The 14,426-nt window shown below is 51.7% G+C and overlaps 1 protein-coding gene across 2 annotated transcripts in view; it reads left to right on the forward strand.

Annotated features, from left to right (window-relative positions):
* Positions 1-14,426, forward strand: part of LOC105448915 — a 79,142-nt gene that overhangs the window by 35,775 nt on the left and 28,941 nt on the right. For both annotated transcript variants that reach the window (XM_011687778.1, XM_011687779.1), the window contains exons 5-7: positions 1,310-1,396; positions 2,351-7,990; positions 12,282-12,329. In XM_011687778.1, the coding sequence (XP_011686080.1) occupies positions 1,310-1,396; positions 2,351-7,990; positions 12,282-12,329 (5,775 nt within the window). The remainder of the gene's footprint in view (positions 1-1,309; positions 1,397-2,350; positions 7,991-12,281; positions 12,330-14,426) is intronic.

Consider the following 14,426-nt stretch of genomic DNA (forward strand, 5'->3'; position numbering starts at 1 on the left):
TGCTCTAGATAGAGCGACAATCGCAGGTGACTCCGCGAATTTCGGAGTAAGACGGGAAGGGGAGCGAGGGTTGCGCGGGAAGCGGGCCGAACGGGAGAGTCGAGTTTTGAGTCGCGAAGAGAAGGCAGGAATTTCGGAAGCGAGCGTGCAAAAGAGAAAGAAAGACGGTGAGCGTACCGTACAAGTAAATCGGAGTATCTCGAAGGGTGTGAGTTGCCCGACCGCGAGATATGTATATATTCTCGCTGAGAGTGATTCTGTGAGACGAAACTTTATATCAAATACATTATTGCCTATATACAGAATCCGCTGTCTGACTCATTTATTACTGAGTGTGTGTGAGTTGTCTAAGTCCTTCCCGCTGATAAGCTTACACACGTTTCTCTCTGCAGGATTTTTCGCAAAATTGTCGAGTGCTTGCACGGTGCTCCGCCGTCAGCGCACCTAAGTGCCGGAGCGATTCGCGCTTCGAGCGCAAAACGCTCCTAACGTCGACTATCTTTCCGAGGATAGAGCGGCCCTGAGAGAGTTTGGGCCCCGCTCTACACGAACGATACACACGGGCGATCGTGGATTTCCGACACCGACGATGACGGGTGACGGTATTGAAAGTCTCGCTCGTACGGTCGCGCGTAATCGTCCACGTGTGTGAGCGATACAAATTCACCTGGATCGACGTGGATATGCGTGCACGAAACACGTGACTCCAAATGGGTGGGGAAACGCGAGCGCGTTTCGTGGGTGGTTTCGTTGGGTCTACTCGTGTGGCTCAGTGCATAATCGCGATTCACGTATCCTACAGGTCGCGGTGTTGTGTCGCGGTTGAGTCGCGGCTGGTCGACGGTTAACATGGGCGTCGTCGTCGTCGTCGTCGCCGCCGCCGCCGTCGTCGTCGTCGTTGTCGTTGGAATTCTCGCCTAAATTTAACGCGCTCGTTCGTGCCTCGTGCACGCGCGACGCTCCGCGCTCGTGGTCGTCATATTCCGCGCGTGCACTCGCGGATTTTCGCCGATTGACCGGTACCGGTGCGAGAGAACGTAAATCGATTCGCGTCTACGGAGCCTATCATAAAAATGTGACGTGTCGAGGAGTCCGTCGATTGAAGCGCTGAACCACGTAATTCGTACTTACACCGTTTTGCCCGAAATTTAAAATCTTGTCATCTAAATTTAAATTCTGTCATCTAATTTCATATATATTTAAAAAATAGTTTTTAATAGCTTTCGCGGTCGCGAGTTTTTAATAAATAAGACGTTTCCGAGAGACGATATTCACGCTGTTCACTGCAACGTCTTACCGTTTCTTTCAGATGACACAAAAGTCGAGCAGAGCTACGCCAATCAGAACGGCGCTCTGAAGAGCTGCCCGAGCGAACAACAAAGCGACGCTAAGAAAGGTAAGAGATCGTCTCGTTATCGGCAAACCGAGAATACATATTTGGGAATGCTGGGCTGGACCACGCTTATATTTCTGCATGATCGCTGAAACACTGTATCTACATATCTGTATCACGATATCTTCTTCCTTCTTTTCTTCATTAAGCGTCATCTTGCGATTGCGATTGTTTGGAACGATCTTTCTAAAAGCCTGTCGAGAATTGTCTCGCGTGAAAAGGAAACTCGGAATCTGAGTATAGATCTGAGTAGAGAAAGGCGTGCGATGTGCATTAGAAATTGGCACGATAAATTTCCTCGTGAATTCCGGAACGGAAATATTCGAAGGGTATATTGAGATGCATGCAGAAATTGTTAAAGAATCGAGACTGTATCTAAACTGAAGAAAATCTTCGGGATCTTCAAAATCTTGAGAACTTTAGTTGACTAAGAAAAATAAAATAAAAGTAACCATCTTAATCTCAGTATCTTTCCTATCTTTTCTTTAAGACAGAATGGGACGTTTCGTGTCCAATAGAAATTCGTGGGAGAGATTGAGGCTGTAACTTTCTGCAAAATGCAGTTCTATACGGTAACATCTTTTCGTAATACTCTCAGAAACTTTCAAATCCCGTTGCTCCTCTTCGGAGGATGCGGGAAAATCGTAACGAGCCGTCGTCTTTAAACGTGAAAATAAGGGCGCGTCAAACGCACGTACGTGGGCGCGCAAGAAAAATCCCCGAGTCGTGGGAAACTCGCGGCGGATATTAGGTAAAAGCGAACGGGGGAGAAACAGAAAACGGAGGAGGTCGGAGAAGTTGTCGTGAAACGATCGCGGCGCGATATTTCCGACGAGACTCCTGCGAGAGAAGAGAAAGAGAAAGAGAAGACAGAGGGAGAGAGAGAGAGAGAAAGAAACAGGACGTCGTGCGTGAACGCGCGATACGAGTTTTTCCAACAAATTTGCGACATCGTAGGACACTGCGATCTTCCGGATTACGCAACCGACGCGGAGGACTGTGCCGCGATGCCGCAGGGCAATACGCGTAACCGCAACCGCAGCCGCAGGAATCGGAACCGACGGCGACAGCCTCAGCCTCAGCCACCGGTGAACGTCACGGAATCCTCGCGAAAGGCCGAACAGGCGAAGCCCGAGGAAGAGAATCGCCCGACGACCTCGAGAAACAAGCGCATTAATGTCAGCGACGACGACGACAACGACGACGACTCGAAGACGAGCGACTCCGGATTCGTCCCGGAGAGTCCCGTTTCGGAGAGCGTCGATTCGACCGAGGACGTGGATCGCGGACGCAGATTCCGGTCGGACGATAAGCGCTGCAGAATTGAGAAGATCGAGCTGGCGGCATCGTCTCCCAGAATAATCGAGATCACGACCGTCAGTAGTTTACCTCTGGAGGCGACGATCAGTCATATCGCCGGGGTGGGCATCCTGGAGACCGGAAGTGGCAACAGAGCGTCGAAGGAATCGACGATAGTGACGGTGTCGGAGCCGATTGAATCAATACAGTCTCCTCCCGGCTACGCGAAGACCAGACTCTCACGAGCGAATGAGACTCGATTGGAAATTCGAGAAGTCAATGACAGCGATTCGGAAGCCGACTGTGGGTCAGCGATCGTCGAGTTCGAATCCGACGCGGAGAAGGAATCGATTGGAGGTGAGGACTCTGAGGCTCGCGAGGTATCTAAACCGAGGGATCGAATCGACCAGCAATTCGTGCCGCTGAAAAAGTTTTCCAAACCGGAAGCGGAATCCCCGACTTTGATGTGGGCCACGGTGATGCCTAAAGACGTGGAGAAAAAGTTGCGAAACTTCATCGAGGACCTTCAATTGCCGAGTTTCTCCGAGGAAGTAATCGAGGACGAGGGAAGATCACTCGAGAAAGTCCTGCAGGACTTTGCGGCGGAAGGAAGCAGATCCTGCGAAAAAGCGGCCGGGTCGTCGCGCCGGAAAACGAGGAGGCGCACGATGTCGGCGTCGCATTACGCCAGCAGCTTTCTGGACATCATACAGGAGGAGGGTGAACGACTGTCGGAGGACGAGGCGCAGCACATTCGAGATTTCATAAACGAGGAGATCAGCAAGTACCGGCGGGAAGACAGGCGTTCCGTCGAGAGGACGGCGGTGGATGAAGTCGAGGCGAGAAGCGTTGATCCCGGGGAGATTGAACTGGCTGCCGGGAAGACGGAATTCGATATTAAGATTAGGACTGATACGACGGAGAGTGACACTTCGGAATTACGTTCGCGCGATAAAGCGAACAATCGCGAGGAGATTGAAAACGTCGTGGCCAATTCGGTCGGAAGCGTCGCGAGTCCCGAAACCGAGGTAGTAAGGAGTACCGATCCTGCGGCCGAAACGACGAGCGAAAAAGTGGATGCGAGAAACGACATCTCGAACGGCGAATCCGTGGAAATTGCAGCAAACGCGACGCGAGATAGTTTAGAGCTCGGGGACTGTTGTACCGTTGAGAAAATTGAGATTGTGAAAAATGATACCGCGGGAGACGCTGGCGTGGAAAATAATAAAGCGGAGGAGGCGGGAAAAAACGTGACGAGTATCGTGACTGTAAGTGATATCAGTGGCGCAGATGTAGGTAAAGCGGAAGATAATAAATTCTTGCCTGAAGTCGGGGCACCTGCGGAATCAGAGGATGTTCCTCGAAAAGATTCCATCGAGACGCGCGCGATCGTTAATCATGGCGCGTCGCGAGCGGACGACGTGGTCGTAGTTGATTCATCCTCAAATTCGTCACCGTGCGAAGTAACCCCGTCGGAAACGAAGCGACCGCCGCTGCCGCCGCCGCCGCTACCGAGGAGGTCGTCCAGTTTCGGCCGCGAGCCTCAGAGACCGCCGACGCCACCTGAAATAGACTATATCTCGAGCGGCGCGAACGTACATCAGCGTCCGTCCGTCGCGGCGGCGTACGGTGGGTCGACGAATTTATCCGCGCGGAAGCGCGCGAGTCGTGAAGCCGCGGACGACGAGCCGCCACGACGGCCGGAGCTTCCCGGAACTCGCGAGAGCTCGTCCACGTCGGGGACCGGACGGGCGATTTATGGCGCGGATCTTTCGTCGTGCTCGCGCGACCTCGTCTCGACGTTCGTGGATCGCGCTAACGAGATTCTCGGCCGTGTAAATCGGGTCGGACGCGCGGACGCCGCGACCGGGTGCGCCGAAATTTCGATCGGGGGCGGTCGATCGATCGCGTCATCGGGTATTCGCGACGATGATCTGTCACGCTCGCGCGGCACCGGCGGCACGCACGTCGTCGCGTTGGCAAGCGCGACGGGCACGGAAATAACGCGTCGCGAGGAAGGGAAATCTGCGACGCCCGCTGCACCGGCGGCATATGATCGAAACGCGTCGTCGTGCCGGCAGGAGGGCGAGGCCGAGGTGTGCGGGTATCCCTCGGGTCAGACCGCGAATTCGGACGGGAAGAATTCCACCGCGGTGTATCACGAGTCACTGAGGTGCGACAAATCAGACGCTCGTACGGATTCCTCGGTGCGAGACAAGTCGACGACGATGGGTACCTCCGGTTCGAAGAGCAAGAAAAAACCCGAGGGAAAAAACGGGAAGAGCGAGAAGTCCGGCTTTCGGCGCGAGCGAGTAGTGAAAAGCGAGACGTCGGAGACGAGAATAATCGAACGACACGAGGAGAGCACGAGCGGTAACCAGCACGATGGCCTACGCAATTCAAAGTATTCGACGTGGGAGTCGAAGCGCGAGGAGAGGCGCGAGGAGAAGTGCGAGAAGGAAGAAACGCGCAGCTCGTCCCGTGAGAGCGACGCGAGGAATTCGTCCGACGACGAGGCCCCGGTGAGCGGGAGTCCCTCGCTCGAGGGTGAGCTGGGCGACGTTCAAGGGCACGACTCGTCCAGCAGCACCACGTCCTTCAACACCGTCAAGCATCGCCCGTTGGAGGCGTCGTTGAGCGACATCAGCGCGATCGTCCGCGAGACGAGGGAGGAGAACTTGAGAAACGAAGTGGAGGAATCCCTGAAGCGGAAGCTCGCCTTGCTGAAAAGCGCGGGAGCTGGATCTGCGAACGAAGTGACACCGGGAGAGAGTTCGCCGCAGCTGCAGATTCCTCGTTCGTCCGCGGAGGATCTTTACCGTGCGCCGTCGAAGGAAGCGGTCTCCGTGAAGACTCTCGAGAAAGACGTGTCGCGACAGCCACCTTCCCTGAGGGAGCTCTGCGTCGAGAGGATTCTGTCGATGCCGTATGGTGCGCAGGTGATGGGCGAGATCACCACGCCCAAGTTCAACATCTTCGAGAGTTTGCGGACTCTGCAGAGGTTTGTGAGTGACACGCCGGTGAGCGCGCGACGGCGCGATAACGCCCGAAAACTAAACTCGATGCATGGAGTGAGTGATCGACGGCTGCACGGACTAACGAAAGCGCCGGACGAGGGCGAGCGGCCTCGTCCTAACGACATTGCGAACGCTGTTTCAGACCAGGCCAAGTCGAAGAACGTTAATTTTGAGTTGTCAGAGTCGTCGGAGAGCGAGATGGAGTGCCGGGAGCCACGGTGGCGCGCGCTCACCACAACGGAGGACCCCAGGCTTCTGGTGTGCCTGTCGCCGTCGCAGCAGGCCACGCAGGTGCGCACGAGTGCCGACACTCTGCTGGACCTTCACCGAAAGTTCCTGAACCGGTACAGTTATCGCGAGGAGCAGCCGCATTGCGTTCCTCTGCCGCAGTACCGAGTGGAGATTCGTCCGATCAAGGAGAACGATGCCGCGAAAACGCACAAGCCGACCACTCGAGCGACTCGTCGAGACACCGCAATCGAGAGCTCCGGCAGCAGGCTGTTGGAGATCATCAAGGAAGAGCGAAACGGCTCTCGAAACGATACACTCGCGGATCAGCAGACGAAGACGATAATCGATGACGCCACGCGCGACTCTTTCGGGCGCGGGGATCAAGAGTGTTTCAAGGCCGAGCCTCGGCCGAGCGACTGGTCGAATCCAGCCAGACGTGATCACCGAAGCGCCACCGCGGACGAGCTATTCCTGGCGACGACGAGGGGCGAGGATGGGGAATCGAGCGATGATAAGCCAAACGGTCACGTGGCCCGATTCGATCGGCTTAAGATTGCGACACGTTCCACCGCCCAGGCTGGACCCCGACCGTTGGCGGGCAACAACGCGGCGATAACCCGCGATTCGGAGAGATTGCTCGCGAATAACGTTAAGTGTCCGTTCGTGCCGAACGGTACCGATCGATCGATGGACGCCAACGACAAGAGGACGCCGCCCCTCAGGAGGGCGGCCGAACTCGGCAGGCACGTGAATCCGGCGTTGATCGACGACAGACTCGAGGTGCCGCCGTTGCCGAAGCGACCGGTCACGGTTGATAGATCGTGCATCGACACGACGAGCATCTTCGACCAGAATCCGCCGAGGAGTCGTCTGGAGCCGCGAAGAGGGCAGCATGAGGCGGAGAAACTGAAGCACGTGGCCGCCGTGGAGATCATGGATAAGCTGAAAGAGCTGCAGACTGAAACGTCGCGGCGACTCGACGGCGACCGGAGCGGTCGCTCGTTACCTCAGGAATACTTTGCTCAGCAGCTGAGGTACATCGAGCTGTTGGAGGAGCAACTGAAGAACGTGTTGCTAGCGGAAGAGGAGGAGAGACGGGCCTACGAGGAATTCCAAACGCATTTTCATCGAACGAAACAGTGCGACGATACGAGGAGATCGTCTCTCGCTAATATCCCCGAGGAGATCTCGAAAAAAACTAGCGCAAATCTCGAACGTGAAATTCCGATCGACGTCCGTGAGATGATGGACAGAAAATGTGCGGAAGATAAGCGAGCGAAACCTCGAGGCGTCGAGGAGAAACACCTCAAAGAGGTCTGTCGAAGCGAACCGGGAATTCAGAAGGAATCCTGGCAAGAAAAATCGCGGAATGTAGAAAAGGATCGTATAGAGACGATCGATAAAACGGGCAATCGGCAATTCCTGAAGAAGGTATGCCACGGGAACGGGCGCCACGAGGAGGAATCCTCGGAGAGTATCGAGCGTGAGGAACGCCGCGTGATCACGCAGAAGGGAAACTCGGGGAGGGCGGCGGAAAACGGAGCGATTAAGCCCCGCGAGGGCGAAGTTAACGAACGTCGCGCGGAAGCGCGATCGACGGGAGCACCGAGGAACGGCTCCGAGGTGTTCGCCGAGAGAACGACTCAGCGTAAGAACGCCGAGGTGAAGAGACCGACGACGTTACCGACGAACGGGGAGGCGTTTCGCCAGCGGATGTACGACGAGTACGTGCACAAGGTGCTGGAGCGGCAGGAGCGGAAGAGCCACAAAGTCGTGAAGCTCAGCACGCACGAGGACATCAAGCGCAAAGCGGACGGCGAGGACATGAGCGCGATGGCGAGGGAGTTCATCGAGAAGGCGCGCAGCCGGCTAAACAAGTTCGGGATCAATCTCGACGAGAGCGGGACGGAACACGAGGACGAGGAGGGCGACGCCCTGATCAGCGCGAAATTCCTAATAGACGGCAAGGAGCTGCGGGACGTGCGGAAGCTGCCGCAGCATCTGCGGGAGTTCCTCAAGATCTCCACGATGAGCGACGACGAGGAGGGCGGTGAGTTACGGCGAATGGAATGGACGATGGATTTTTGCTGTGTTGCTCGTCGTGTTGCGATGATGATTGGTGCCGATTGATGGCTGCTGAAAGAAAGAAAAAGAGTGTCCCGACCGGAGGTCGAACGATCCGTCCTGGACTCTCGGTGTCCCGCCGAGGGACGCCCTTTAATAACCACTAACGTAAAGCGCATCTTTGCCCGACGTCCGTAGATGCCTTAGTGTTTGTCGTCACTAACGTTCTTGGTACTATGCTAATTCTCTCTATCTATCCGCCTGGTGCCAACGATACGAAAGGACTGTTGGACAAAAAAAATATTGCAGGAAGGATACATAATTAATCTTCAATTAATGTTTACCCGCCGGCGTAATGTCCCTTTTACGAACACCCGTTTCTAATAAATGTGATTTAAAAAGACTGAAAGCAGCGATAAAATTGACAAGCGACAACATTCATCTCGCAATTGAATGAAATAATTGAAATATTTTTTTTAATATCACGAATTTTCGATTCCGTGTAATAAAACCGAGCAGTAAAATTTAAAATATCGCGGCTCTTTATTAAAATTGTTAAAATTCAATGGAAAATTGGGAATTTCGCCGGTAAATGTCATCGCTTTCGTCGGATCGCTTCAGCTATCGTAGCCCGAGCGAACTTTCTCAATATATGGGAGACAGGCTGTAACGTCGAAACGGAAATCTCATTACTGTCTTGAGTACTGTTTTCCTACACGGCTACGAAGACGAGATTAGTTCTCGGCATTAAAGCGGCAGCGCAACGAACGGAGCGCGCGGAGGATCTATTTGCACGTTGCGTTGGCGCAGGTCGCGCGCGCGCGCAGCATCATAATCGCGCGGTCCACAGATTGCTCCAATTCCGTAATCCGATTAATAACTCGTCTCGCAACGATCAGTCTTGTATAAATAATAAATCTCGTTGTATCGCGAAACGCGCGAGTTTAACGTGACACTACAAATGAATACGTGTATTTACGCGCGCCTTCCTCTCCGTCGCGCGCGGCTTCGCCTGGCGGGGGCTGCGCTCGCGCGCGCGTCGCTCGTGTATAGCGGGATTTAATATCCCGCGACATAAATCCGGCACGCGATCGACACGCGCGCAACCGTGACGCGCTTGCTCGTTACATATTTCGGCATTTATTCCGAGACGGCGATCGATTCATCGTCAAAGCGACGCCACGGAAAATTATTGCGTTAACCATTCGCGTTCGGCGGCGCCGCGACAGCGTCGCGGATAATGAACCGCGACAGTTTTGCGATAACGAATATCAACGCCGGTGGCACAGAGGCTATCAAATTGCGTCATGTCGCTTTACGCGTCGGCTCCCCGGAGCCGATTAGTCGCGGAATGTTTAATCTTGTCATCGTTAATACCGCGAGCAATTCAGAGACCACTTCCCTTTTCTCGACGAGCAAATAATAAGATGACAACGCGATTTACTGTCATTTAAAGCTCCCACAAAATTCTGTTCGACACGATGTCTTTTCTGTCAACGTATAACGTGGTCATTTGGATCATATCACGTCTGACGATGGTAGGGTACTGGCCTGCGGTTCACTCGTTCCTTCGTCCCGCGATCGCTCGGGGCCGCGGCGTTCGCGCGTGATTCATTGGAGGATGGGAATCTAAATATAAGACACCGCGACGAGAAATAGGCCACTCGCTCGTAGGACGCGTTCGCCATTTCGGCCAGCGCGCGCGCCGGAACCACCGTCTTGTTTTCAGCTATTTTGAATCACTCGCGCGACGTGGCCTACTGGCCCGCTGGTCCGCGCTGTCCTGAGATCGTTTTTCGTGATGACTGAGAATTTTTGTCCGCTAAATTGTCCGTGTACCTATTCTGTCTACGATTAAAAATCGATCGACAGCGATATTTCGGAGTTTCACCGCGATCAATCGATGAATAATCCACAGAGCTTCTTACTTAGCATTCGAGAACACGGATATTTTTGAATACTTTTCTCTCTTTTATGAGGTTCGAAAATTTTTACTTTGTCAAAAGCTTCAATCGTGTCTGTATTTTAATTAGCTTAAATGACGATCCTACGATATATGTATCTCGATAATGAAATCAGTCATCTTCACATCTCATCTGAAACCGCTTTTTGACTGCATCGCATGCTCGCTTTTTTTAAAATCTTTTCAGCCCCTTGTTTGCGATATATAACATGTTATGAATATATTACAATACGGCACGAGTGCGTGTTTTGCTCAAACATTTTGACGCCAATCAATGTTCTCGCAGCTCGGGAAACAAAAATATGTGGAATACGGCGGACACGTTAGACGTATAACAGATCGATATTCGGACAAGAATCAGCTCGTCCGTGAAACAATGTTAATTTTTATTGACATATTGCCAGGCGTGCGGACGTCGCAACGTCTATTACTATTAACTCACCGCGGTTATTTGTATTTCGTAAGTCTCGTGAACCTTTCGACGCGCGGTTACCGAAGCGCCCGTTTATTTTCTATTCTAACTTTAGCACGAAAGTTTAGCCACAGCCCGCGTCCCGTCGGGGCTAAATGTGCGAATTTAGGCATCCTCCTGTGGATACAAGTTATTTGTATACGTCTGCGCCAATTGATACGTCAATTCTTTTTTTACAAACGAATATTTCAAGATATTTTGCATCGAATTTCTTTTGCCGTTCGCGGAAAATTCTGGCTTGCATCTCTTGCTAACAGGCGTTGCTGCTCGAAATTGAATTTACCGCATCTTTTTCTTTCTTTTTTTTTTCTTTTCTCTTTGGCGGATGGGCATGCTTTTTTAATCAAAGGGAGCGGCCGCAATGCCATTGCGAAGGGAGGAGACAGGAATCGAAGCGATTTGCTGCACGAGATCGACAAAGCTTTGAGAATCGGCAGGGGATTTCTACTTGAGCAAGGTGCGTTTGCAATTTTGCTTTATTATTGACAGCATGCGTTACACAGTTTTGCGGAAAGCATCATTTTCTCTCATTAAACTCTTTGCAACGAAACATCATTTGCAAAAAAATATTAATTAATACTAACCAACCGAGAGACATCTAACCGAATGTCTAACCGAAAGATCGAGATGTTCCAGATGAACTATATGAAACTTTGAACGCGTCATTCATTTCACTTTAATGTTACTTTGTTTTAACGTCAGACTGAAGATTGAGAAAATTCAGATCCATCTTCCAAAGCAAACGTTATATACACGTATATGTATAGCCCGGCTGGTTGGCGGTGGGCTCGGGATTTCGTATAGAGTAGCCTCGAACGCGATGAGCGCCGTCATCGACGTCGGCGTAGTGAGCGTCGTGCGGCGTGGCGTCGAGCCTCGTCGGCGTCGCGACGCCTCAGTCGGCTGGCACCTACCGTGCTACCTCCCCGTGCCTCCGCCCGAGTGAAGAGTGTCCCATCGAGATACGCGGTGCCGCGGTCGGATAAAAAAAAAGAAAGAGAGGGGTCGTTGAAAGATCGTAAAGTGGCGATGTTGGAGAAAAGTGAGTGATCGTTTTCGGGAAAGTTGACGCATTATCGAGGGGTAGCGAGGGGCGAAGGCGCGAGTAGGTGTTCGTGAATTTCTTCAACAGGTAGTTCCGCGATCGCGGAGGAAGCTCGAAACTCGCGAATCCTTCCGGAGGGAATTTTCAGGAAAGGATACTGCGAGCGTTTCTCGAATTATCGTCTTTCAGGTAGTCGGTGAGAAAATTCACGGGAAAATACGAGGAAACGGCAAAGACAAATAAGTCTATTAGACGTGAGAGGAATTAATTTAATTTTAAGATATTGAAGAGAGGCGTCGTAAAGAGTAGTGTGAATGACTCGGTTAAATCCCGATTTCAATCCTCGCAAATTATACGATCGAGTTTTCGAAATGCATCATGGCGTTGACTACACTTTTAGTCTGGCTGTAGAATAAGGCAATCCACTTGGCTTTATTCCTCTCTTTGCGCTCGTTTCGCGGTAGTCCATCAAGATCGCTTTTATATTAATGAATCGCGGCGGTTTCCATCGTGAAAGTAACTTTGAAGAGCCCTCCAGACGGTATTGGACGCGGCGCGGCGTAATGTAAGCCTTGCGTCGCGCAGTGTTGACCCGCGATAAGGCATCCAGATATTTCGCGTTTGATAGTTAATGGTTTAGGTTGAAAAAAAAACTCTCACGCGAACGTACGAATTGATAAAGAAAAATCGCGAGATACGCCTTAAAAAAAATTTGTTAAAAACATATATATGCGATTTACGAAACGACTAAAAACCCGAGACATTTTGTTTGACAAAATGTTGTTTAATGCTTTCAGAGAACGTTATGTTTGCCCCCACGTTTAAAGCCTCGTCGGCGAAACCAGGTAAACCTGCGCGAGGAATGTGTGACGAAAAACTAACAGAATAATTTCGTTGTCGTCGTGCATCTTGCATAATGACTGGAGATGCAGGAGTCTGAAATATTAATATCTGTTGCCCGAGTGGCTACAAGAGCATCTGTCTATTAACACTTTTTTTTTTAACGGCGGTAATTAATTACGTTAGAAACGTTCGGTAATTAATTAATTAACTTTTCGAATATATTGGAGCCAGTGTAGCTGGATGACGAACGACGCGATAAGAGAAATGGAATTGCCATCGGGGAGAGGAGCGTACCTCTATTACGTTAACCATCGCCCGCGTTCCGAAGATGCGATAAAATTAATTACGTGTGGGATGTAGGTCGCATTGTGTGTCGGGAGGGAAAAGGGCCCGCGTGTGTGTTCTTAGCAGCGAGATCGTAATTAAGTCTTTGCCATGGCACACGTACGCGTCTCTGCAGCGCACGTATTTTCCGCGTAGTAATACGCGTAATCTCGTACAGCAATTTGTCCAGGGAGGAGGAATAAGGCGCGCATTAATTTCAGTTACCTGAGAGAACGTCGGTTACCTTACGGTATCGGCGTTTCGACTAATTGCACCACCGCCGCGGTGTGTTGGTTGCGAGTACGTCGGTACAAACGATCCAAAAACGATGGCAATTCGATGTTTTTGACGTTTCGAAACGCGCTGGATGCAGCTGGCGTCGCCGCGACAGCGTTGATTAATCGCACGTACGTTGCAATTAGCGAAAATGTATAGCCGCTACTGTATCGTAGCGGTATCGTAGGTTGTAGCGTGTATGCAACATCAATTATCATATCCCCCCTCCCTCTCCCCGGATAGAGAAATAATACGTGTACCTACGTTATCTCAGCGGTCGCGCGTATCGAAGATGTTTCGCTCGCGCGTCCCAAATGACTCGTCTAACGGGAAATCGATCCCTATCTCGCGCAGCTTCCCTGATGTCTCCAACGTGCCCGATCACGGGAGTTTTTGGCCGATGCACGTGGAATTCGTGCGTGAAACGTGTCTGCGCTAAAACGTGTCGTGCGCAAGAAAACGCGTCGCGCCGCGCCGCGGCATTGTGTTCAGGCTGTTCTCGGCCAATTTGCAATTACGCGTATCTCATAATACCTAACGCCGCCCACGCGAGCTTCTAATTTTACCCGCGCGTCCCAAATGAAACCAACCCTGATTTCCTGTTGCCGCCGCGCGACCGCGAGGAGAGATACGGCTCTGCAAATTGGCCGAGAGGTTCAATTCCGACGGGCGTATGTGCCTGACTCATCGCGCCGGCGATGTATCTTTATCGTGCTTGTAAACGTTGTCCCTTTTCCCCCTCTCTCCCTTCCCCCCCCCCTCCTCTCCTCCGTCTCTGACATTCGAGCGTAGTCACCCGTCAATAGCTTCGTTTATGTCGCCGACGACGGTTGCGACACGCAGCAGCGTTCGTTCGTATTTGGACCGCGGTAACGAGTTAATAAAACCTTTGTTAACCGCTCGTTAAAAAAATACTCCGACGTTAGGAAACGGCGCTGTAGAAATATACCCTTTACCTCTTGCCAGATTGTCCGCGAACGTACACGCGATTAACATATACTCGTTGCGGAGGGGTTTTAACAAATCGTTTACGTCAAAGCACCGTTTTTAAACGGATTCAAATTGGTGATGGGCGTGGTGACGTGGCAAAATGTAGGAAGTTATAGCCGGGAAAAAGACGATCCCTTATGTAATACTGCCCCCTTCCTCCCTCCCCCCCCCCTTGTGTGCCAAGATTAGCATCGCGCCCGTATACATTTCATATGTTAGCTTTAGCGCCAATCTACCAAATCCACAGCAGCGCAGCTGTTTCAGGAGCAAAGACCTTCCGCCGAGTTTGTTCCTTTATTGGCAATCTTCCTTCAATTAGCTTCTACATCGGGGGCGATACATTACAATTGTAAAACGGCGAACTTAAAAATGGCAGAAACCTTTATTGCATTTATAGGAAGTATATAGGTAAATCGATCGGGCTGACCTCCTTTTTTAAGCAAGACTGTTGCTGTAGTCCGTCCGACGATATAACCGCATTTGCCTGACATTGAGTGTTGATTAACAAA

This window comes from Wasmannia auropunctata, unplaced genomic scaffold (assembly GCF_000956235.1).
Source record: "Wasmannia auropunctata unplaced genomic scaffold, wasmannia.A_1.0 LD336078.1, whole genome shotgun sequence".
Classification (NCBI taxonomy): Eukaryota; Metazoa; Arthropoda; class Insecta; order Hymenoptera; family Formicidae; genus Wasmannia; species Wasmannia auropunctata.